Below are 22,807 nucleotides of genomic sequence, written 5' to 3' on the forward strand. Positions count from 1 at the left end.
GGCAGTGGTTTAGGAGGCCCAGAATTCTTCCGGCGGGACACGTGGGAGGGAACTGTGGGGAATTTGAGGAGTCTGAAGGCCAAAAAAGTTGGGAGGTTTGTAGGTAAGTGACCCCTCTCCCTGATGGTGTGGAGCTATTACGGTTGGATGAGTCGTGTCGCTCCCAGACGTTTCCTGGTTGTGTTGTACTAGATGTAATTGTACGCCCACCATGTCTCTTTTCTGGGTGTCCTGGTGGCTACCGTAAGTCCAGATCCTCTCAGATCGTGTGAGCGTCACCGCATCTCTAAGTGAGAGGGGTCTTTTTTCGACTGGCGTCTGCTTAAGGATCGAGTTGTTAGCCGGAAGTTTTTTTCTCGGGACTGCCCAGGGTACTGGAGAGGCTTGGGAGGAACGCAAATCTCTGAGCTAAGCGTTTCATAAGCTCTGAGGCACTGGCAGATGGCTTATGGGGTGACGACAAATCCATCCTCATTGACCGAGCATAGATATTTCCGTGGGCAGTCCTTTCTGGAACACTGGGGTACATAAGGCAAGGTAGATATTTAGCGCCGGAACTTAGGACCCAGCTACTTTGTGGCTATATAACCCCAGACAACTTCTTTAATTACTCTCGGACCCATTGACAAAATAAGGGAGATAGTATCTAAATCACTGTAGTGTGATATGTATAGAACTGTGCCAGGAAACAAACTAACGTGGACCTGAGATTGGTGAAAATGAGATCAGGGAAGCCGTGCCCTCACACCTTTTGCAGCGATCTTAGGACCTGTTCTGTGTCTTCATTACCCATCTGAAGGCTGATGGTTGATTAAATTGTATTACAGTCAAATCTGCAATGTCGTGAAGTAGTTATTTTAAAAGAGTAAGTTAGCTCTGTGTCTCTTCTTCAGGAAAAGTAACCATCAGCTATCTTTCAGCCATCAGTTATCTTTTGTGTGTACTCCTGGGGAGAAAAGCAAATTACAGAGAAGCGCTTACAGTATGTTTCTTTAAAAAAAAAAAAAAAGAAAACACCCACCCATTCCCATATACAAATATATTTAAACGTATGAAAGGAGAAAGTTTGTAGAGGCTGGGAAGATGGATAGAGACTGATCAGGGAGATAAGGGAAATGAAGAACAACACTATAGCAAAATGGAGTATATGACTATAAAATTATATCTTAATGTTCAAATTAATTAGTAAATATTGCATATGCTTATGGACAAGATTCGGGACTTCTAACAGGATACCAGCCTATAAGAGTACAGTCTCTAAAGCCAGACTTATATGATTTAAGTCTTGGCTCTGCCTCTTTCCATATGGGGACTTCGTTAGTCTCAGTTTTCTCATCGGTAAAATACACATAGTAAACAAGTAAAGAACGGTACTTGATATGTAGTAAATATCCAGTAAATGCTATTTGCTGCTATTGTCATTGTCTTTAAATAGGTGAGATTTATTTGCTCAGTTTTATTGTGATTATTAACATATTCAGACTGACTTATACAATCTTATTTTGTATTTTCTGTTTTTGGCCTCTCTTCCTCTTTCTTGCCCTTGATTGTATTAACCCATTTTTCTTTTTCCTCTCCTGCCCCTCTGCGGTGAGTTTGGAGATTAGGCATTCTGTCATTAGCCTTTTTAATGGTTACTTTAATATTTTTTTAAGCAAGCAGAGTTTAAAACTATTCATTGCCTTTCTCCTCCCAAATAATGTGAGGATTCTAAAATACTCTATTTCAAGTAGTCTTATCTTCAGTTACTGTATTCTAGAATTTCAGAGTCTGTTATTACTCTGTTTCTGAGTTAGCTTGGGGCACTGTATTGTTAGGAAGTCCTTCTGACTTTTTTCTGTGCATATACAAATGTCGTAGAGTGAATATGAATTTAATTTTAAAAATACAACTTATGAGCATACATTTAAACTCTTTACAAGACTTAAATATGTCAGATGAGACAGAATTTTTGGAGTAAGGAAAGGAACCAGCAAATTCTTGTCTCTAGCCTTTTCTGAAAAATTCTAGACTATAGAATCTTCCACTAGCTCTTACTTATGTTTCAAAACCTATTCTGTATTTGGTTGATTCTAGTATTCAGTCACAATAACAGTCATTGATTCATTAACTTTAAAGTGCATTTCTCATCTTTTTGCTCCTCCTTATTCAATTCCCTAGAGCTTACTTAGATTGCAAAATGCAATTTTTAACTTTGCTACAAATGGCTTCAGAGTTCTGTTTAAAATATATTTTTATCACTTGAAATCAGGTTATGTGTATTACCTGATAAATCAATAAGGAATATGGTTGTGTAAACTAATGACTCTTGTATTTTCTAGAGTATGTTCTTATTATAATTTATGTAAATTATACAAAAATAATTTATATTTGCCCTGACCAGTGTGGCTCTATTGGGTGTTGTCCCACAAAGCGAAAGGTTACCGGTTCAATTCCCAGTCAGGGCAAATGCCTGTGTTGCTGGTTTAGGCCCTGGTTGGGATGCAGATGAGAGGCAACTGATCAATATTTCTTTTTCACATCAGTGTTTCTCCCCCTCTCTTTCTCCCTCCCTTCCTCTCTCTTAAAATAAATAAATAAAATCTTTAAAAAATAATTTATATTTGTATAATTTGTTGAGTATACACTTTATTTTTTTAACAGGTTTAATATGTAATAACGGCTTTTTAAAAATAGCTTTTATGTTACTCTTTGTTAGAGCATAACTTTTTTCCCTTAATCTTCAATTCTGTGCATTTCACTGATACTTATTTTTATGTCTATCTTTGTGATAATTTGAAATAATGAAGTTAGAGTCAGAAAATTGACCAGGCTTCCTTAAACATATTATCTTTTTAATAATTCAGTTTTAGCATGAAATTTCTTATTGAACCATGCAGAAGATAGTTATTATTTCTAAAGTTCTGAAGACTGTAGTGGCTATTTTATTTCAACGTAAGGATTTATGACTCCCCAAAAAGTAGTAGTAACATTCCTGAATATTTTTTAACTCATGATATATAATCCTATTTGTTTGGTAATGCCTTAAACAATGGTTGACCTTCAGAGTATGTTACAGCATAATACTTAAAGGGTCAGGGTCTAAGGTTGGAGCCTCTAGATAGCTGTAATAACTACCACTGATAAAACTGGGCCTAACTGCACTGGCAAGAATGCTCTGGCCAGAGGGTGTGGCCCCACTGTAGATGCACCGGGATTTGTAAAGTGCCGGCATGTCCAGTGACATTGTTGCATTGTCTGCCATGCCTGGTTACCAAATTTTGTAGTGTATTTTAAGGAGTGGAGTTTAGGATTTGCTTCACTAAGTAATAATTAATTAACTGCATCCAACAAAGTAATAAATGTTTTCTGATTTTTTCTCTCTATCTACAGAAATTATAAAGTATATCTTCATTTTCCTTTTGTCAAATATTTTTCCTTACCATTTATAAAAGTAATGCTAAACTGCTTATAAATTACATGCATATTCAACACAGTTTCTCACCTCTATTTGGACACCAGGTAAGAACAAACTGGAAAATAATCTCACCTCTCAGATATAATATCTGTGTTTTATCTTTTGATGTATATTCTTTCATGTATTTTAATAAACACCAGAATGCAGTTTTGGGACCCATTTTCTTCTTTTAACTACATATTAGACAAAATTGCTATGTTCCCTAGGATCCTCTTATGTTAGAGAAACAAAAATGGGTCACATTAATCATCAGTATTTCCTAAGCAGTGTGACTTTTCTATACACATTGGCGAGGCTGAGAGCGAGCCTTGGCTTTATAGCACTCATTCCGAGATTAGTTTTCACTTCCACCCTTCTATTTGTTTGGATTTCATCAGGTCAGACAAAAATTCCAGGACTGAATTCAAATGTGATGGGTGTCATATTGCTCTGGGATTTGGGAGAAGGTACCTTATTCTCTTCATGTCTTTTCCCATTCCCCCATTCCTGATAACTAAAAAAAATCCTAGACTGGAAGTAGTAATATATAGCTATCATTCATTTTTTGTAGGTTGCTATCTTCGCAAAATAGTTAGCCTTTAGATGTCATAAAACTTCTGAATTTAATCCTCTTTTCTTATCAGGACCTGAAAGAATCCTTCAAGATGAAGCTGAGTCTTACCAAGGTAGCTAATGGCTGTCGCCTAGGAAAAATAAAAAACTTAGGCAAAGCAGGGGACGGCTCCATGGACATCCCAGGCTGCCTTCTGTACACCAAGACTGGCTCTGCCCCACACCTGACCCATCACACACTGCAGAAAATCCATGGGGTTCCTGCCATGGCTCAGCTTACACTGTCATCGCTGTAAGTATTAGGCCCAACCATCCAAGTTTCAACTTTTGCATCAGCTTAGTTACCTTAATAAGGTACAGTGAAGCAAAAGACTTTTTTTTGCTTATATGTATAAAACTTGTAGATTTTTAAAATGTTATCAGAAGAAATATATCAAATATTATACATCATCTGGTCCTAATCTGGAAGCCATTGGCTGGGCCTACATGTTAAAGCTGCTTCATTTTTCCTCTGAATCCAAGGCCCCATCCTGCCCTCATTGCCGCTGCTTCCAGGTGTGACAGAGCTCAACTTGGAGCCTAGAGGCTGCCTCCATGTGCCAGCCTCAAAGATTCCTCTTGTGTCAGTGCATGTACTTACATGTACTACTTACAGAAACAGAACTAAGGGAGTTAGATCATTTGTGTAATGTGCATGTGAATGTTACCCTTAATTGCACAGTCTGCTATATGATGAAATGCCTCCTCAGTATTGTGTTAATAATAAACTGCTTTTGAAGTGGCAAGGGGAAGAAGAAAACCCAGATATTCTGGAGCAGTTGAACTTTGCCAGTTTCTCTTCTCACAGAACTACTTGCAAATTGAAAACCTTTACTCTGGCTAATGAACTTGGCCTGGCGAGTTGGAACTCTGGAGCAATGGTGTATTTGTTGTTCAAGACTACATTGACTGTCGTGTAGCTTGCTTGCGTGAGCAGAGGGCTTCAGTAGTATGGAGCATCTACAAGGCAATCCATTGTTATGTTACATATTTTTCTGTTTTACTTATAGGGCGGAACATCATGAAGTCTTGACAGAATATAAGGAAGGAGTTGGGAAATTTATAGGTAAAATAATTTAGTACTTGTGTGCGCTTTGTGATATAATAATTCGGAATTTGGAGGTGCTGTTTGTTCTGTTATCTTTCCTTCATACATTTATTTACTCATTAATTTAGTCAGCACTTATTGAGCATCTAAGAAGCAGGCATTGGGGACTCAAAGATGGATAGGAAGCAGTTGATGCCCTCATGGAACCCAGAGCTCAGTTAGGATAAAGATAAATAGGTAATCCTATAAGAGTGTGGGGTCAGGAATATGTATCATGAGAGCCAGAGAGAGAAACATAACCTGCTGTAGGGTCCATGTAAAAGAAGGTCAGAATGCAGAAAGGATTCTTGAGAGAGTAGATGAAGGGGCACCTTAGCTGGGGCAGGGAAGAATGGGAGTTAGCAAGGTGGTGGTAGTGGGCAGGTGTGGGCAGATGTACCAGGCGTAGAGCAAAGACCCGGAGGTGAGACCCTGCATGGGCCATCCCTAAGGTCCAAAGTAGTCTTGTCATGTTGGAGCCTAAAACATAAGGCAGAGGACAAAGAATTTATATACTGCTATATTCTGATATGTTACTGTTATCTTTTGTTCCAGAAATAGGACTTTAATACAAATGTATGTTCCATTTATTTATAGGAAAAGCTTAGCAGTGACAGCTAGAGAACAAATTCTTCTGTAGACCACCTTCTCCTGAAGCTTTTTCCAACATCTAAGACTCACTTAAATGAAAACTCTGTTTCCATTGGTTGTTCAGTCTGCTTCTGAGAAAAGACTGCGTGATGACTTGGTTGTCACAAGACTATTTCAGTAGAGGAATTTATGTAATATCATTTTTCTTGATGTGAGAACAATTTTAATAGCCAGCTTTAAAGTACGCAAGCATATAATTAAGTGAAAATAGCTAATATAAGCTTTTTACAGACAATTGTAGTAATTGAAATTGTGGAAAATAAGGTGGGGAACTACAGAGATTTTAAAATTTTATTTCAGTGGAATTCTAATTTTTTTTCTTATGAAAATGAAGGGTAGCATAAAATTTATGTACATATGATTTGCTAAGCATTTTTCTGGATTTTTTTAAAAACAACTATCTTTTTGTCTAAAGAACCTAGGAAGCTGTTATCTTGAGTCACTGAAATGAACTATTCTATAGCTTCCCTTTAATTCTGCCACTAGGGACTCTTGATATGGGGTGGCTTTATTAATGAGTACCTTCGTTTATATCATTTCATCTTTCCAGGAGCTAGTTCCTTGCATAGTGCCTAGAATGAACATACTCGATACTCACTTCTTCTTCAAAGCAAGTTGAGTCAGGTCAACATGTCATTAAACACTTTCATGTATCTCATACTTTAAGATATACCTTCCCCTTGTAGCAACTTTCTGTGTCATTAGAAATGAACCTTTACAGTTCATTGTTCTTTTAGATTAGTAAGTTTCAAAGTATTCTGTTCATTCACATTGATAGGCCTCCTATAGTTCTAACATCAGGTATGAGCAGTTCACTGTGCTTAGTGTTGCTTTGTCTAGCAGTACATACCATGAGGCTGCTCTCTGTTACAGTGCAGTGTGGTTGCTGACATAAGTGCTTTCAGGGGTTCTTTTCTGTGTTTATACAGGCATGCCAGAATCTCTCTTGTACTGCTCCCTGCACGATCCAGTCAGGCCCTGCCCAGCTGGTTATGTAACAAACAAGGTGTGTTCTCAGTTTTTTCAAGGCTACAGCTTTGTCCCAGGAAGTCAGCTTATTGTATCCTTCAAATACCAGGGTCCTACTTCCTGGGATGTTGGCCCAGTCCTGACCCTTTTTTCTTTCCCTTCATTTCTATGCACATAGTGGGGTGGGGTGGTTTATAGAAGTTAAAGGCAGTCAGCCTGAGGATGGGATGAAGGTAAGGAATATATTTTCAGCTTTTTTGTTGTTGCAAAAATTTGGGGTTGGAAAAGGGTTAAGTACATTCCAAAAAAAGAAATTGCTGTGATAGTAGAAAACAATAGTCTTTTGATATCATGCTTTATTTGCAGTTTTAACAACCTCAGGAAGAGTAAGGAAAGTTGCTGATGGGTGTTATCACATGCACAACTATATATAGTAGAACCTCAGTGTAATACTGCTTGTTTTTAGAACAGAATTTGAAAAAGCTGGGTCCACAGCCAGAGTTTTTTAGCTAGTGAAGAACAGTATCAAAAAGACTTCATTAAAAGTTTTCACCTGAGACATAGCCCCATTTCATTGTCCTTGGGGATAGCATTCTGGCAAGGCTTCAGTACAGGGGTGAGCAAAAAGAGGTTTCTAGTTGTGAGTATGTAAAACACAGAGTTTATTTTTGTATTATTACTTATTCTTGTATTATATATGTTTCCATACGAACAACTGTAAACCTCCTTTTGCCCACCCCTGTATGTACTGCTACTTTGCAAATGCAGTTCTGTTTCCTCCTCCACTTCATTGATGTCAACAGTATCTCGTAATCTTACCTAAGATTATTCTTTTAAATTACCCTTCTTCTTTAAACTTTTATTTTGTAATATGTATACAAAAGAAAATATTTTGACATCAGTTATCCTACCCCATTTATAAGGGAGAGAGAACTCATTTAAATTGTGTTCTTATGTCAAAATAAAGACTGTATGTTGCCTCCCCATCTACATCCTTGTCAATCTCTTCTAAGAAGAGAGGTGTTGTAGGAGAAAGAGTAACCGCAGGACCATGCAGAGATTCCCGTGGGCTATGGGATTTATGTTTTAGCACATAAATTTTGCATCTAAGTCAACTTGGTAAATACTTATTAATAATGTGTAAGGCCCTAGACTGTGCTTTTGGGGTACAAACATGGATTGGGATACTCTAGTCAGACAAATGTACAGTGGTGTGCCAAGGCCTATCATTTCTATAAAGGAAATAAGCACGAATTTCTGAAAGAACTTAGTGAGCAATTGATTAAACCAGGGGAAGTTTGGGGAACATGTTAGACTAGGTGATATTTGAACTCATGTTTTAAAGGGTGCACAGTATTTTACCAGGCAAAGAAGTAGGGGAAGGGTATTTCCGTCAAAAGGAACAGTGTGATCAAAGACGGAAAAATCAAAGTGTGCAGTATACTCAAGAACAATATGGGCAGAGTGGGCTGTGGGGGAGGGGAGGCTGGAAGACTGGGCTTCTAGAGAAGTATAATGAATTCTTGGGGACAAGCTCAGAAGCTGGCTTGTATGACTATTGAAGGATTCTCTATGAGCTATAAGGTTCTTAGAGAATTTGGAATACAATATAGGAAACCTTTTAATCACCATGTCTAGGATATTGAATTGCTACCATCTCTAGTTGTAAAGAATTAAATTCAGAATTGCTTTAGCATTTTTTAATTTTCTTTTTATTTGCATTTTACTCTTGCTAACTCCCCATCATCTTGTTCCCTGGCAGTCTGTGTCTGTGTGGGGTGTTGGAGGACGAGTGGAAATGACTGCTTCTAGGTTCATGGCAATTCAGCAGGCCCTCCAGCCAGACTGGTTCCAGTGCCTCTCAGATGGAGAAGCATCTTGTGCAGAAGCAACTTCCATAAAAAGAGCCAGAAAGTCTGTTGACCGATCGCTTCTATTCCTGGATCATTGTCTGCGGCTGCAGGAGGAGTCAGAGGTAAAGCTGTACATCTCACTACTTTTCCTTTGAGACTCTCGCTAATTGACATTCCATGATACAGCTTTTACTGTTCCTCCTACTTTTCTTAGTGTCTGTTATGCTCTCCTGTCTTTTTTCCTGAACCATTAAGTATTATTGCTCTCCAGGATTCTGTCTAAGGCTCTCTTTACATCCTACTATATATGTTCTCCCTAGGCAGTTGCCCCTTTTTATTGCTAAATGGTTCTAAAATTGTAGGTACAATCAAGATCACTCTGCTTAGCTTCAGAATTATACAAGTACAGGGCTTTCGCTAGGTTCTGTCACTAACATATCCCTCACATGCACCTTAAACTCTGAATCTTATCTCTTCAATCCTCTTCTTCCTTTTGCTCTCCCTCCATACTGTCTCAGTTTTTGTCGGCCACCAAGTTCCTCAGCCCAGAATTGTGAGTCTTTCAAGACTTCCTTCAGTATCGGATTTACTCTCCAATATTCACTCCTTTTTTATTCTATCTCCCTAAATTTATCCAGAATCTTCCCCCTCATCACCTTTATCATCACCTTAAGGCATCATAGCCTCAGCATCTCTTATGTGGACAAATACTTTTTAATTGTTCTTTCTACCTCTTTTCTCCTTTCCACCCAATCTAGCTTCAGCCCTGCGCTCTGTAAAGCACAAATATGAACTTGTCTCCCACCTTCTTAAAAGAATTAGTGATTTTTCACTTGTACTCTTAGAGGGCATGGACGGCCAGCAGAAACCCAGCCTCCGCCTCTTCCTCTAGCCCAGTGTGACCTACTCTCTCCTGTGGCTGGCACTCTGCCCCTTTGAGTTACCTGCAGTTCCCTGAGGTCTTATCCTATTTCATGTCGCTGTGCCTGTACACAGATTTCTTTCTGGTTTGTTTCTTTTCTTTTTTTCTTTTTTTAAATCCTCAGCCATATTTCCCCTCTTGCTTCCTAATTGGCTCATTTAATTCCATTGTTCATTCTAGGAAACTGACCTGACCCTTCCAAGAAGCACTTTTCATCCTTTGCCACCCCTTTCATTTGTATGTAGCTGTGTTATAGCCCTAATCATATTCTACTGCAGTGATTTATATGTTTGTTGTTTTTAAACTTGACCTCCTTAGGCTCAATTTCTGTGTCTTCATCGTGGAGCAAAATTCCTGATGTATAGTAAGCCCTCAGTAAATGATTGCTGATGGTGAGTGGTTCTGATGGGTTGGGGAACAAGTTGTAGCAGTAAACAAGGGCTCCTGATTAGCAGGGTTAATGAAGCTGGAAAAAGATGCATTCACCAGGAGAAAGCAGAGGCAGTAGGAGAACAGAAGACAGTGATCAGAGGGGCGAATCGGTGAGTCACCCAGAGCAGTGGCCAGGTCCCACTATGGCAAGCACATTTAGTGTGAGGAACATTGTTACATGAGTTTACTGATAAAAATATAATTTGACTAATGAAGTTAATATGCATGATATAATTAGAGGAAACTTAGTCGTCATTCTGAATAGACCTCTCAGTATCTGCAGTAGGAATTCAGCTTGGGGACAATGCCATGGGTCTGAATTTTCAGTGTTGCTCACTGGCCGTTCTGAGCCAATGATTATCCTTGTAGGGTAAGTAACGTCTGATAAGTAGAAGGGAGGACAGCATCTGGCAGAACATGGTTGTTGGAAAGGCCAGATGAGCCTCAAGTCCCTCTTCTATGTTACAGTCACCTCACCATTTCACACTGTTTCTGTGTGTTGGTCAAATGCTGGGGTTCCTCTCGGTACCCCTAATACTTATGCTGTTGTGTTGATATGATCATTAATAGTGCCCCTTTTACTCTTTAGTGTGTTCATTTTTGGACAATAAACTATATACAATCATACTTTTTGCACCCATGAAAAGGAGTTTCCCAGAAAAGGCTGTGCTGGTCATGTGAAGGGGTGAGACGGTAACTGCTTTGTATGCTGCACACGTCTTTTCCTTTTCCTATGATTCCTCCCCTTGCTCACTGGATCCCCTTATTCTAAATGCCCTTAAATATCGGAGCTTCCCAAGGTTCTGTTGTTGGCTTTTTTTTTCCTCTTCTTGGATTCCCTAGGTCAGGAATGGCAAATGGGTTTCATCCCAAGGTGCTAGGAGCTGTGCCTGGGAGCAGCAGGAAGAGAGTGGTCTTAATATTTTTTTAGGATTCCCTGCCTGCTCTTCTCACCATCTCCTTGGACTTCCAAAACAGGAGCCAGGAGTCCTCCTAGACTGTCTTTGTCCTCCCCTTGGAGAGCTTTTCAGTTGTATAGACTGTACCTCCTGATAAGGTTTCAAATCCCACCCCACTGGCACTGCCTTAGTCCAGGTCCTCTTTGCCTTTTACCTGGATTATTACAGATGTCTCCTACCCCATCCTTTAGCCGTACACCCTCTTAATTCATTTTCCGCATGGTGTCCGAAGCCTTCTTTCTGGAGAGGCGATCTGAGTGTGCCCCTCCTGCTAAAGCCAAGAAGCAAAGTTCTCTCTTCAGAGCCTGCCAGGCTCCCTCCCCTTCCCTGTGTTCTACCAGAGAGCCACTGTTGCTTTATGTATTTTCTTGCAAAGCTTATTTTTATAGTCACGTATACGTAATTATTACATATATATGCATACCTATATGTGTTTTTAACAATATGAATATGGTCATATGTTCAGAAATTGGTTTGTTTTTGTTCAACAATATCTTGAAACTCCCTGTGAATATATTTGTAAGAGAAGTTTATAGAAGTGGAATTTTAGGATATGAAGATAAAAATGCTGGCGCTGTGACAAGTGTTGTGGACGTGTCCTCCCATGAGGCTGAAGTAATTTTTAACCTCTAGTTATTGGGGTATATAAGTACATTTGTCATTTGCACTTCCACTGTGTTATCTTTGAGCTTTGGTGTCAGTGTGATGGGCACGAATGGTATCTGATTGTTTCCTGTCTGCATCTCCTTGCTGGTGAAGTTTAGTGAGCTCTCTGTATATGTACAGGAGATTTACATTTGTTTTTCTGAAGTTCATACTCACACATCTGCCTAGATTTCCTTGGAGTTGTCATTTCCCTAGATTTTTGGAGCTTTTTCTATTGTGTAGATATTTACCTATTCCTCCAAAGAGTAAGTCTTCCTTTGCCCTTGTTGATAGTATATTTCACTAGAGAAGTTTTAATGTTTTTGTACTCAAGTGTGTTGGCCTTTTCCCATAAGCTTTAGGTTACTTAGGAAGGCCTTCCTTATGCCAAGATTATAAAAATATTCAGTATGTTCTTCTAATACTTGAACAACTACATTTTTAGGTTTAAATTTACTTCCGAAGATGGTATTGGCAGTCTTTTGTTTTTGTTTTTTCCAAATGGATAGTCAATTTTTCCAACCAAATAGTAATGAAGTGCCTCAAGTTGTCTCTAAAAGACTTGGCGGTGACCCCAAGCAGGAGTGGATGGTCATTTAAACAAATTGAAATTCTTCTTTTGTATTTTTCTCTTGTACCTGCTCAGCGTGCATTCAATTTAAACTAGGCTAAAGCATGGCTGCATATGTAGATCGCCTCCGTTTCTCTTCAGTCTTTTCTTAACCTGTTCGGGTGGCTTTCAAATTGTGTTCTTCGGAGCCCCAAGAGTTCTCGGGGCAGAGGGAGCACCATCTCCTTGCATGCTTCGACTACAGCAGCTGCACTGAGATCTGATCTGTCCACTGGGCTTCTGTGTAAGGTTCATTTTTAAAAATTTATTCATTGCCCTGGCTGGTGTGGCTGAGTGGGTTGAGCACCTGCCTGTGAACTGAAAGGGCACTAGTTTGATTCCCGGTCGGGACACCCACCTGGGTTGTGGGCCAGGTCCCGGTTGGGGGCGCGTGAGAAGCAACTGATTAATGTTTCTTTCTTTCCTTTTCTCCTTCCCTTCCCCTCTCTCTAAAAATAAAATCTTTTTTAAAAAATAAAATTTATTTGTAGATTTTTCTTTTTTAGAGAGAAAGGGATATATATGTGTATATATGGGTGGGGGGTAGAGAAAGGGACAAAGATATCGATCTGTTCCACTTATTTATGCATTCACTGGTTGATTATTGTATGTGCCCTGACCAGGGATTGAACTCGCAACCTTGGTGCATCCAGAAGACCCTCTAAACAACTGAGCTGCTTGTCCAGTGCCATGTGTGAGGTTCATTTCTTTCCAGGGGCATCCAGCCTTTTGGCTTTCTGGGCCACAGTGGACAAATAAGAGTTGTCTTGGGTCACAAATTAAATATACAGACACTCATGAAAACTGATGAGCCAAAAAATGGTTTTAAGTAAATTTACAGTTTTGTGTTGGGCCACATTCATAGCCATCCTGGGCCGCATCGGACTGCCGGCCGTGGGTTGGACACCCAAGGTACTGGAAACAGTTAAAAACATTCATTCCTTTTTTTACCTTAGGTCCTTCAAAAAAGCACGATCATCGGCGTGATTGAAGGTGGAGACGTGATGGAGGAGAGGCTGAGGTCAGCAAGAGAAACAGCCAAGCGGCCTGTAGGCGGCTTCCTTCTGGATGGCTTTCAAGGGAACCCAGCAACTCTGGAGACTAGACTGAACTTGCTGTCATCAGTTACCGCAGAGCTGCCGGAAGACAAACCGAGGCTAGTGTTGAGTTAGGATGCTGGCCAAGCCTCACAGGCTGCTGCAGAACAGGAGTGCTGGGGGTTGGGTATTATGTAGTCTATACGTGGGCATGTCTTTTCTGGGCTGAGTCTGCCATTGCCCACCATAAGGGGAATCTCCATTGAGGCTGTCCTGTGCTTGATTTCAGAATGTAGACCAGAGGACAGTTGCCATATTGATTAGTTTATTTGGTGTTCATTCTAATTGTCATACTGTTTCCTTCATCCTTGTGCCAAATACAAATACTCTTCTTCACTCATTATGCAATAACATGGTTTCTCGGGATGTGTATAAAGTCATGTAGAACTCTGGCCTTACTCAAAGCAAGTCGAGGACAGATCTGGGATGCCTAGCAGAATGAAGATGGGTGCTGCTAATAAGGACCTTTAAGAAGTTCTTAGATTTTGAGGCAGTGATATAATTTTTTGACATTGAGGGGACCAGTAACACTAACAGGGTTGTTTTTTTCCGTAAATCACAGGTTTTACTATGTGCCAGTGAGAAGAGATGATGTACAAGATTCAGAGCTTAAGGTTTCTGAGTGCAGCTGATGTCTTATTAGACTACCCTAATTTTTTTTTAAAAGACAAGTCTTATCCCACTTGGTATGAATATTCATGGCCTTTTCCTGCAGATATAATAAGAGGTTTGATCACAGTGCTGCTTAGGCTGTTCGATAGTATCTAACATGTAATTTCACCACTTAAAAAAATCCAGGTGTGACATGCCGTGAAGTGTATGAATCTTATGTAGAGTTTGATGACTATATACTTGCGTAAACACTGGCCAGAATGAGATATTTTCATCACATCAGTATTTGCCTCAACTTTAACCTAGTTGTCTATGTTCACTGCTGCTCCTCCTATTTCATTCCGGTACAGATAACCATTTAGTGCTAGTATTTCTAGTCATTTTCTGGACTTTGAGTTAAGTGCTCACAGATGTCTGCTGCTAGATTTGAAAGCTGAAATTGTTTTCCTTCTGTAAGTGTGTAGAAATGCCAGCTTCAGTCAGAGAGGAGTTCTAAAACATTATGTTACTTGAAGGAAACTGTAGTCAGAAAAACTGGCATATATTTAAGGGTTCTATTTGTTTAATATTACATAAGCCTTTTTTTTTTTTTGAACTTCTTGTAGAAGTCAGAGAGTCTATAAGCTTTTCTCTGCCAGTTCATAAAAGGAATTATGGATAGAAAAACAAGCATGAAAAACAGTAGCAAATCAGCCCTGATCTAGTGTATCTTCCCATCTTGTTTTAGTGGCAAAACCTGGCTGAGTGTTATTAATATTCTCAGAATGCCTTGCCCAGTACCTCTAAAATTACCATCTCATTCCACCATGCAGACAGTCTATTAATGGAGAAAATGTAAAGAAGCATAAATAAAGCCAACTAGATTCCTAGATTCTGTGGGCAGAATTGAAATTCTAAGAGCAAGAGTTTCTTTGTAAATGAACATATGAAGAACACAGTAGATAAAAATGTCTTTCTGGAACCAGTTATTAAAAAAATTATAGGCAAATTACAGTTAAAACATAGAAGTATTTGAGGGGGAAATAAAGCACATACCTCTGCACTCTTAAAAAGTCTATGTGGTGGATAGGTAGGCTGTTAAGTTCAGTCTAAGACAAGGGAGGTTGTTCAGAAGGCGTGAGAACAGAAAGAAAACCAACCTTTATTGAGTTTTTCTTTGGGACCAGAAAATACACCATGTGCTTGTTCAAATATCTCATTAGTTCTGAAGTTTGTATTAATGCTCTTATTTTTAAAATGAGAAAACCAAAACTCAGAGAGGGTAAGAAGTTTTCCCAAAGAACACAGCAAGTAAATTAATAGCAGAACTGGGAATCTAGCCCAGGTCTCTGCCTCCAAAGTAAAGGTTCTTCCCACCACATCTTATTATTTGCTGCCTGCCATGCTAACCATGACTGATGGTTTTCATTATTATTTTAATGCCCTTTGGAAAGACTCTCTGATTCCTGGCATTGCTCTCATGTCACTGTTCTTATTTTCACAGGCTCATCTCTGGTGTTGGCCGGCCAGATGAGGTGCTCGAGTGCATTGAAAGAGGAGTGGACTTGTTTGAGAGTTTTTTCCCTTATCAAGTGACAGAGCGGGGATGTGCCTTGACTTTCAGCTTTGATTACCAGCCGAATCCTGAGGAGACATGTAGGTCTTTTAAAGTTAATCTCAATACTATCCTAAAGTTTCTTCTATTTCCTATCAATTTTTGGCTTGTGATTCAAGCCAGAAGTATGTGCATATTCTGAAGCCAGCCTTTTTTATAAAACTCCATCTTTGTTTCTTATCTGTACGCTTTGGCATGTTGGTCCACAAAACCTGGGTACTTAATACTGTACACATAGCTCATCGATATTAGGAAGTAATTTTGTAGTGAGCAGAAGCAAAAACAAAACAAAACCTCCTTTATTAACAACCTGAAAAAGACCATTCAGAGTGAATAGTGATGAAAATCTAAGAAAATAAAACCTTTGAACTGCTTGGTAAAAGTTAATTTGTTTTTTCACAAAAGAGTTCTTGTCTGTTTTTTGCAAACCTTGTGCTATTAAAATACAGGGAGTCTCATCCCCTCTGATCCTAGTGATACTTGGGTTTTTTCGTCTTTGTCTGCACACTGAGATGTGAAAGCCATTTTCCTCTGCTAATATTCCTTTGAAGTGCTGCCATTTTCCTTTTATTGTTTAGTTATTCAGAGGTCAAGAGAGATCAGTTTCAGATTCTGACATTTAATTGGAGGTAGTAAAGGAATTGGGATACAGACTTTGGGCTGGGGCCCTTGAAGCGCCTACCCCATTTTTCAGGAGAGTGTTGCACACCCAGGGTCCCCTCCGACCCTGGGCAGGGTGAGGGCTTCTCCCTTCCTGCTGTTCTTTGAGTTCTTCCTGTGTCACCGTCCACTTCAAATATGACTAGGGCTCTAGACTTCCTTTAAAGGTCCATTTTGTTCCCCACAAGTTATCAGAATTTCATTCAGAAGATATTACACATTTATAAAGCATCTGAAACATTGATCTAAATGGAATTACTTCTGGAAACAACATAAATCAGCTAATCAAATAGGAGGCCAATTTTACTGTCCTTTAGACAGGCCAGAATATAATGTATGTACCGTAAGTAAACATTTATAAATGTATATGACTTTACTTATAAACTTAATTATTTCCACCAGGATATATGTAACTATTAGTCATTGTGTACCATGAATATGCAAGCTCTGAAAAAGAATCTGATACTGAGTTCTCTGAAACAAACAAGTTCCTTTTTGGCCACAGAAAGCTGTTTATGATTGAGGTTTTGAAATAGTTTGAACATTTTTACTAAAGTGTTGTTATTAATCTCATTTGTATATATTTGTATAGTAAATGATAGTCCTTTGCCAAACACAGTGTGAAAATTAGAAAGGAATAAGCTGCCTAACGTGGGCAGCAGTTCCCCCTGGTGCCGGGGCTCTGTGGGCTCCCACAACACCAGGCAAACTCACAGCAGCAGAATTACAGCCCTGTGCTCAGTGCTCAGTGCTCAGGCCACACTTCCCTTTTTCCTTTGACTTGGACAAAATTACCGCCCTGGGACCATTTGCCCATCTCCTTGGCGAACCTTGAGATTGTTATTACTTGTTTCCAGAAATACCTATCTACTTGCCCCTGTTTAAGGCAGCTGGCTCTTTGCATAAGAATCTATGTTGCTCTTTTAATCCCAGGAGTGTTCTTTCTTAAAGCAAAGAGTTCATGGGAACAGTTCAAGTCCCCATTCAGTTCTGGATTATCTGAGTTCCCCAGAGGACCAGTCTCCATACAGAGTACATAATTTAAACCATATTCTACTTTTAATCCCTTTGGAACATAGGCAGTTCTAAGGCCCAGTTAATTTGCATGTACATTATGCGGAGACATAACTTCAACATACACACATTTATTCACATATACATACACACCAACTGGTTTTTAAAAATCACTTTTTGACAGTAAGAATACATGTTATATATGTGTGACCATAATTTAGACATTGTTGAACCTCCAAATTTTGGTATCATAGACGTATAGATAATAGGTCAGTGATCATCTTGCTCATTTTCTTGTGTCATTTCCTTAAATTCTCAGGGGTGGCACTAGAGAGTAAAGGGGCATGAAGTGGTAACCAAAAATTCTCCCAATTGCCATTTTTATCTGATCTCCACTCACAACTTTGTGTTGGTTTGCCCTTCAGTATTACAGCAAAATGGGACACAGGAAGAAATAAAGTGTGTGGATCAGACAAAGAAAATTAAAACTACCAGTTGCAACCAAGAAATGACATCATTTGAAATTAATCTGAAGGAAAAAAAGTAAGGAATTTTTTTTTTAAGTTTAGATTTTGATTTCTGACTTATGTTTCAATCTGTTTTAACAGTTTATGTAAACTATTCCCTTTTCAGTTTGTGACTTCATAAAATACTTATAGTTGGGTATTATTTAGGCCTTCTCAAATTCACTTCCAGAAAGTCTTTTTATCTGTAGATGAATTCATATACTTTGTCTTATACTAGAACTGAGGCTAGGTAACTGTTGTTTTAGGAGAGCTGTTGTAAAGATTAGGCCAAATCCATGTTCAGGGTTTTTTACTCCTTCCAGTTACTTTTAATAAGACAGAGCAAAATAAGGATTTCAAGATAAAATACAACCAAGTTTTCTTAGTTTTAAGGAACTTAAGTTATTTTGGTTATATACAGATTATGGACCTTAAATATTTTCCTCTATAAAGAATGAATTAGGATATCTTGCAACTTTGCTCATATTTGGTTGGAAGCAGTAATAATCAGGGAACCAGTGAGTGGTTTATCTGTGACTTTGGTACACCCACTTTAGAACTTGGCTGATTTTGGTCTCATGTGAAGGGACATTCTAGGGATTCAGACTTACTAATGTCCATCTAGCAATAGTTCAGGCTTGAAAATTTATGAAAGAACGTGTAAGTCCTAGTTCTTTCCTATCCTATAGGGGCTTCTTGATTGTTGGTCTGAAATAATGATGTTTACCTTATTGAAAAAGAGCCAGAGAGACTCATTTTTATTTCTAAATTGTTAGAGTAATATCAATGGTTACTACTAAAATTTTCTATATGTTACAGATTTAGCTGGAAGTTGTAGTTTTTGTAGTTTTCTCATTATCAGCAGTAGGCTCGAAGTTACAGAAACCTGGAGTTTGGAGCCTAGCACTGCTTGTGCCTCAGTGACATTGGCCACGTCACTTGACTTCTTTTAGATAGCTGATAAAAGGTAACGTATACGGTTCTTAGCATGTGCTCAGCAGTGTCCAGGCCTTTACTCTATTAGCTCATTTGATCCTTGGGACAGCTCTGCAAGGCAGGTGTTACAGGTGAGAAAACAAAGTCAGAGGGAGGTGGGTGACTTGCCCAAGTGAGTTCTGAGCCGGGAACCCAAACCAGGCATTGTAGCTTCAGAGCCCACTTAACCCGAGTGGTCTTTCTAGGTTAAATGACAACAAAAATGCCTGTCTCCATGAGTTGTTGAAAAGATTAAATGACAGTTTATGTAAAAATGCTTTGTAAAGTGCAAAAAGCTGTGCAAGTAAAAGGTCAGACCATGTCTTCTGACATGGTTCTGGTGGCAGATAGGAGAAACGTGTGTTCGTCAGACAGCATTTCCTAACACTGTGTACCTTTACAGTGCGACCGATAGTGTTCAGCCTGAGGGAGCGACCACAGGACTCTCTTTGCTGCTCCTTTGTAAGCCTCAGGCTAGGAGGTGATGTCTGGCTGAGGAAGACTCCTGAGTCTCCTGGCTCATTGTGCTCTGTTAACTTGGACCACATTGCCATGTTAAGCAGGTGCCCGGCCGTACACTGCCAGTGATGTTACTAACGGTATTGCTTATGTGCCAGCAGAACAGATAGCCTAGGTTGTGGAGTTCTTGTATTCCTCACTTTCTGGGACATCATTCTGACTTCCTTTCTCAGGTACCAGGAGGACTTTGACCCATTGGTGAGAGGGTGCTCCTGTTACTGCTGTGAGAATCACACTCGTGCGTACATCCACCATCTGCTGGTGACCAGTGAACTGTTGGCTGGGGTCCTGCTTATGATACACAACTTTGAACACTACTTTGGATTTTTCCACTCTATCCGGGAAGCACTAAAAAGTGACAGACTGGCGCTGCTGAAAGAGCTCATCCGCAGGCAAGCATCTTGAGACCTGGCATACAGAAGTCTGACTTCGAATTGAGCCAGTACCACCGTGGTAAGGTGGGAAGGAGAGAACAAGAAATGATCTTAGCTGTCATCATTCGTATTGGAGAAGAAGATCTGCTCAGACAAGGAACGTGCATACCAAACTCTGTCCACGTGAGGCCAAAGAGATTTTTTTCTAAAGACTTAAGTGACCTGGATTGATCAGAAAGAATTGAAGCATGACCTTTAATATTTCGGTGCTGAAAGTCAGTAGAGATTTTTTACTCAAAGGCAAAAGCTTCAGATGTGAAGAGACAGCCTTGAAGTGGCAGTGATGAGGTTCTGAGGGTTCTCTGAGTGGATTGGAGCTTCAAGGGAGATGATTGGTCATGAGTAGTGTGACCCGGTGGACACATGCCTACTCACTGAAGAAGGAATCGGGTTGATTCAAGTGTTTTCTCTAATTCTTATATTCTCAGGGGCCTCTCTGGACCCTTCTGTCTTCCTAGCTGCCCCAGCAGTACAGTCTGTCTGAAAGGGCTCTTGTGACTTGACCAGGCTTGCCTCTCCCTGGAACGTGGGGCTCACACATTGCTCCTGTGACCAGTTGCCCCAGCACACATTCCTTCATTTGGCTCCCTGGTCTGTTTGATACTTATCTCCCTAGACTAGCTACATCTGGCTGTGCAGGTCTACTGTATCCACCCTCAGGTCATCAGTATCATGACCATAACTGGCCCCATCACTCAGGGAGATTCCTTCACCATGGGTTCACTTGGACAGAGCTTTGGACTGGCAGCTGGAGCATGGGGTTCAGGGCTACTCACCTTTCATGCTTGTTGCCTCCTGGACAAATGGGGACAGACACAGTGGATAGGACTGAATGAATTTCTAAAATTCCATCTAGCTCTAATATTTGGGGAACAAAAAGTTTTAGGTTAGAGTCGTAGCCTTACTTGTCGTTCTTGTTTATTGATCACTGTCAGCCTGATGAAAAATGCATGAGTGCCAGGCGTCGGGCAGCCGTGGAGATATTTAAGAGCCTAAAAAGAGGTGTGGCCTGTGGGTTTTGAAGTGCTTGGTGAACTGGCATTAGCAGGTCCTGAAGGCTGGAAAGACCTTCCTGGATCATATCTGATTCAGTGAGTTTTTCTGGCCCTTGTCAAAGGAGTGACATTCGTGGCCTGGCAGGTGACTTCTTTATTATGTGCTTTTTTTATATTTATGAAATTTTCTATACGAATATACACACACAGACATGTATATACATTTTTGTAAAAACAACAACAGAACCTAAAAGGTGCTTTCTTTATATTTGTAAGAGTGTAGAATTATATTTGTTTTACATTATTGTGCTTTATTTTGCCGTTTGTTAATTTTAGTGGGCATTAGTGAACATGTTTAAAAAATTATTATGTGGTTTCTATATTTTTATGTGTTGAATGGCCATCTATAGGTTTTTCTTTTAATAGTGGTATAGGCGTGTCCATGAATTCTGTTTTGGAATTCACAGCTTTTGGAATTCATGGACCTTCTTCTGACATCTCTCCTCTATGAATGGCAAAGGCACTTATCAAAGAGAGAATCAAATGTTTCTTTAATGTAAATCTATAGCCAATAAACATTTCAACTAAAATGTATATACTATATTGTTTCCTGTAAATAGTAGTGAATCTATTAAACAGAATATTTTAAATTTCCATGGTACCAGAAATGTTCGTCTTTGGGAGAATATTCTACTACATTTACTCCATCTATAGTCATTGTTTTGAGTGCACTCACACTAAATGCAGAATCCAGGGAGACTCAGAGATGCAACTGTCACTTTAAGTTATATAATTAGGGACCTTAAGGCCGTGCTTAGCACATAATTAAAGATAATAATAACCACAATCTTTGGAGCATTTTTAATGTGACAAGGCACCTCAGTAAATGAATACTTTCCATATATATCTCATTGACCCTTAGAGCAGGCCTGTGAGGTGTTGATATTGTTAGTCCTCTTACTGAGTTTCAGGAAGGTTGAGTACCCTGCCTGAGGGCCTGCCAGGAATTTCTGGAAGTTTGCCTAAGCATCTACCTAGGACTAGTTAGTTCACAGGTTAGACTTTGGCTCCATCTGACTAAAACTCAACAGTTAACCATTGCACTAAATAACCTCTTACTTTGTGACTTGCTCCTTTGTGAAAGCTCTTGGGTTTACAGGGACTAAGAGAAGCAAGGACTGAACAGAAGGACCTTGTGGTCTGAAAGTATACGGCGCTTCTGGAGCTCTGCTATAGCTCTGTCCTCGCTCCCCCTCCTCTAACAGACTAGCTAGGACTTCCCTGTGCAGCCCGCAATACCACTGTCACCTGTAGGGTCTATAGGTGTGCCACATGAATGCCATTCCATGTCCCCAGATCATTCTCACCCCCCTCCCCCCCCAGTTTGGGGACTATTCACATCCTGAATGGTGTTGAGAGTGTTTGGGTCTGTGATAGGTTCAGGTGCCCGCCTGGGTAATCAACAGGAGTCTGAGGTTTCCTACATGCCACAGGGGAGGAATATTTTATTATTCTTTTGGAATAAAGGGAAGAGAGTCTTCTAAAACATTTGTAAACCAAATACTAATGTAATTAAAGAATTTTAATAAAAACTTCAAACAAAGACCGTCAAAAGGTCAGGAATAGAGTGTGTAAGCAACTTTCTTAACCAGGAATTTTTTTTTTCTGTTAAGGCAGCTTGGAGCTCACTGGGTAATCACAGAGTTAAATGATTATCCTGTGCCGTCCTGATTAGGAACAGGCTGCTCTCCGAGGTTTGATTAGTCTCGCTGGTTGCTCCGGGATCACAGCTAATTAAAACTGACAGTGCTGCGTAGGGCAGGGAGCCAGGAAGGTCAAGCTTACATGCTGAGCCAGCCACCAACAAGCCTCTGCCTTTACCTGAAGGTTTGATGTAATTGGCATTCATTTAAAAATTCTTCATTTCGTTCCTTTTTTTTAAAATCTCAGGTCTCTTCTTTCCCTTACTCCTCAAGTATCTCTGACTTATGACCACATAACCCAAGTGACAATAGGAAGAAGAGCAAGCCCAGTGTGAGCAATGTGGATTAGGATCACCATCCCTCCTCACTGTCCGCAGCAACCCTGGTTTCTGTCTGTGGTCCCAGCATAAGTAGTAACAACACCTGCTTTGCTCTCAGTAGTTTGGACAACAAGTTATACAGTCACCCTAACGTGAGTGGCAGGGCACTAGCCAAACGGGAGGGAGCACAGGTGTCCATCTA

General features: G+C 39.9%; 1 protein-coding gene across 2 annotated transcripts; it reads left to right on the top strand.

Annotated features, from left to right (window-relative positions):
* The first annotated feature begins 13 nt into the window (after positions 1-13).
* QTRT2 (queuine tRNA-ribosyltransferase accessory subunit 2) lies at positions 14-21,236 on the top strand. 2 transcript variants are annotated; one of them, XM_045852060.1, is made up of 9 exons: positions 14-103; positions 4,081-4,301; positions 5,059-5,114; positions 6,716-6,792; positions 8,518-8,730; positions 13,133-13,332; positions 15,369-15,520; positions 17,579-17,696; positions 19,327-21,236. In XM_045852060.1, exons 2-9 carry the CDS (start codon positions 4,102-4,104, stop codon positions 19,556-19,558), a joined length of 1,248 nt encoding a protein of 415 aa, XP_045708016.1. In that variant the 5' UTR covers positions 14-103; positions 4,081-4,101; the 3' UTR covers positions 19,559-21,236. The 2 variants fall into 2 exon arrangements, with proteins under 2 accessions (XP_045708016.1, XP_045708018.1); XM_045852062.1 differs by lacking the exons at positions 14-103; positions 4,081-4,301; positions 5,059-5,114; positions 6,716-6,792 and adding an exon at positions 6,968-6,988.
* Positions 21,237-22,807: the final 1,571 nt, after the last annotated feature.

This window comes from Phyllostomus hastatus, unplaced genomic scaffold (genome assembly GCF_019186645.2).
Source record: "Phyllostomus hastatus isolate PE091 unplaced genomic scaffold, TTU_PhHast_1.1 phas_contig_86, whole genome shotgun sequence".
Taxonomy (NCBI): Eukaryota; Metazoa; Chordata; class Mammalia; order Chiroptera; family Phyllostomidae; genus Phyllostomus; species Phyllostomus hastatus.

Excerpts from the sequence above, each read along its gene's own strand:
- QTRT2 (XM_045852060.1), top strand. The coding sequence starts at position 4,102 with ATGAAGCTGAGTCTTACCAAGGTAGCTAATGGCTGTCGCCTAGGAAAA. Across the intron at positions 5,115-6,715 it reads AGGAGTTGGGAAATTTATAG|GCATGCCAGAATCTCTCTTG; the intron begins GTAAAATAATTT and ends GTGTTTATACAG. Across the intron at positions 8,731-13,132 it reads GGCTGCAGGAGGAGTCAGAG|GTCCTTCAAAAAAGCACGAT; the intron begins GTAAAGCTGTAC and ends TTTTTACCTTAG.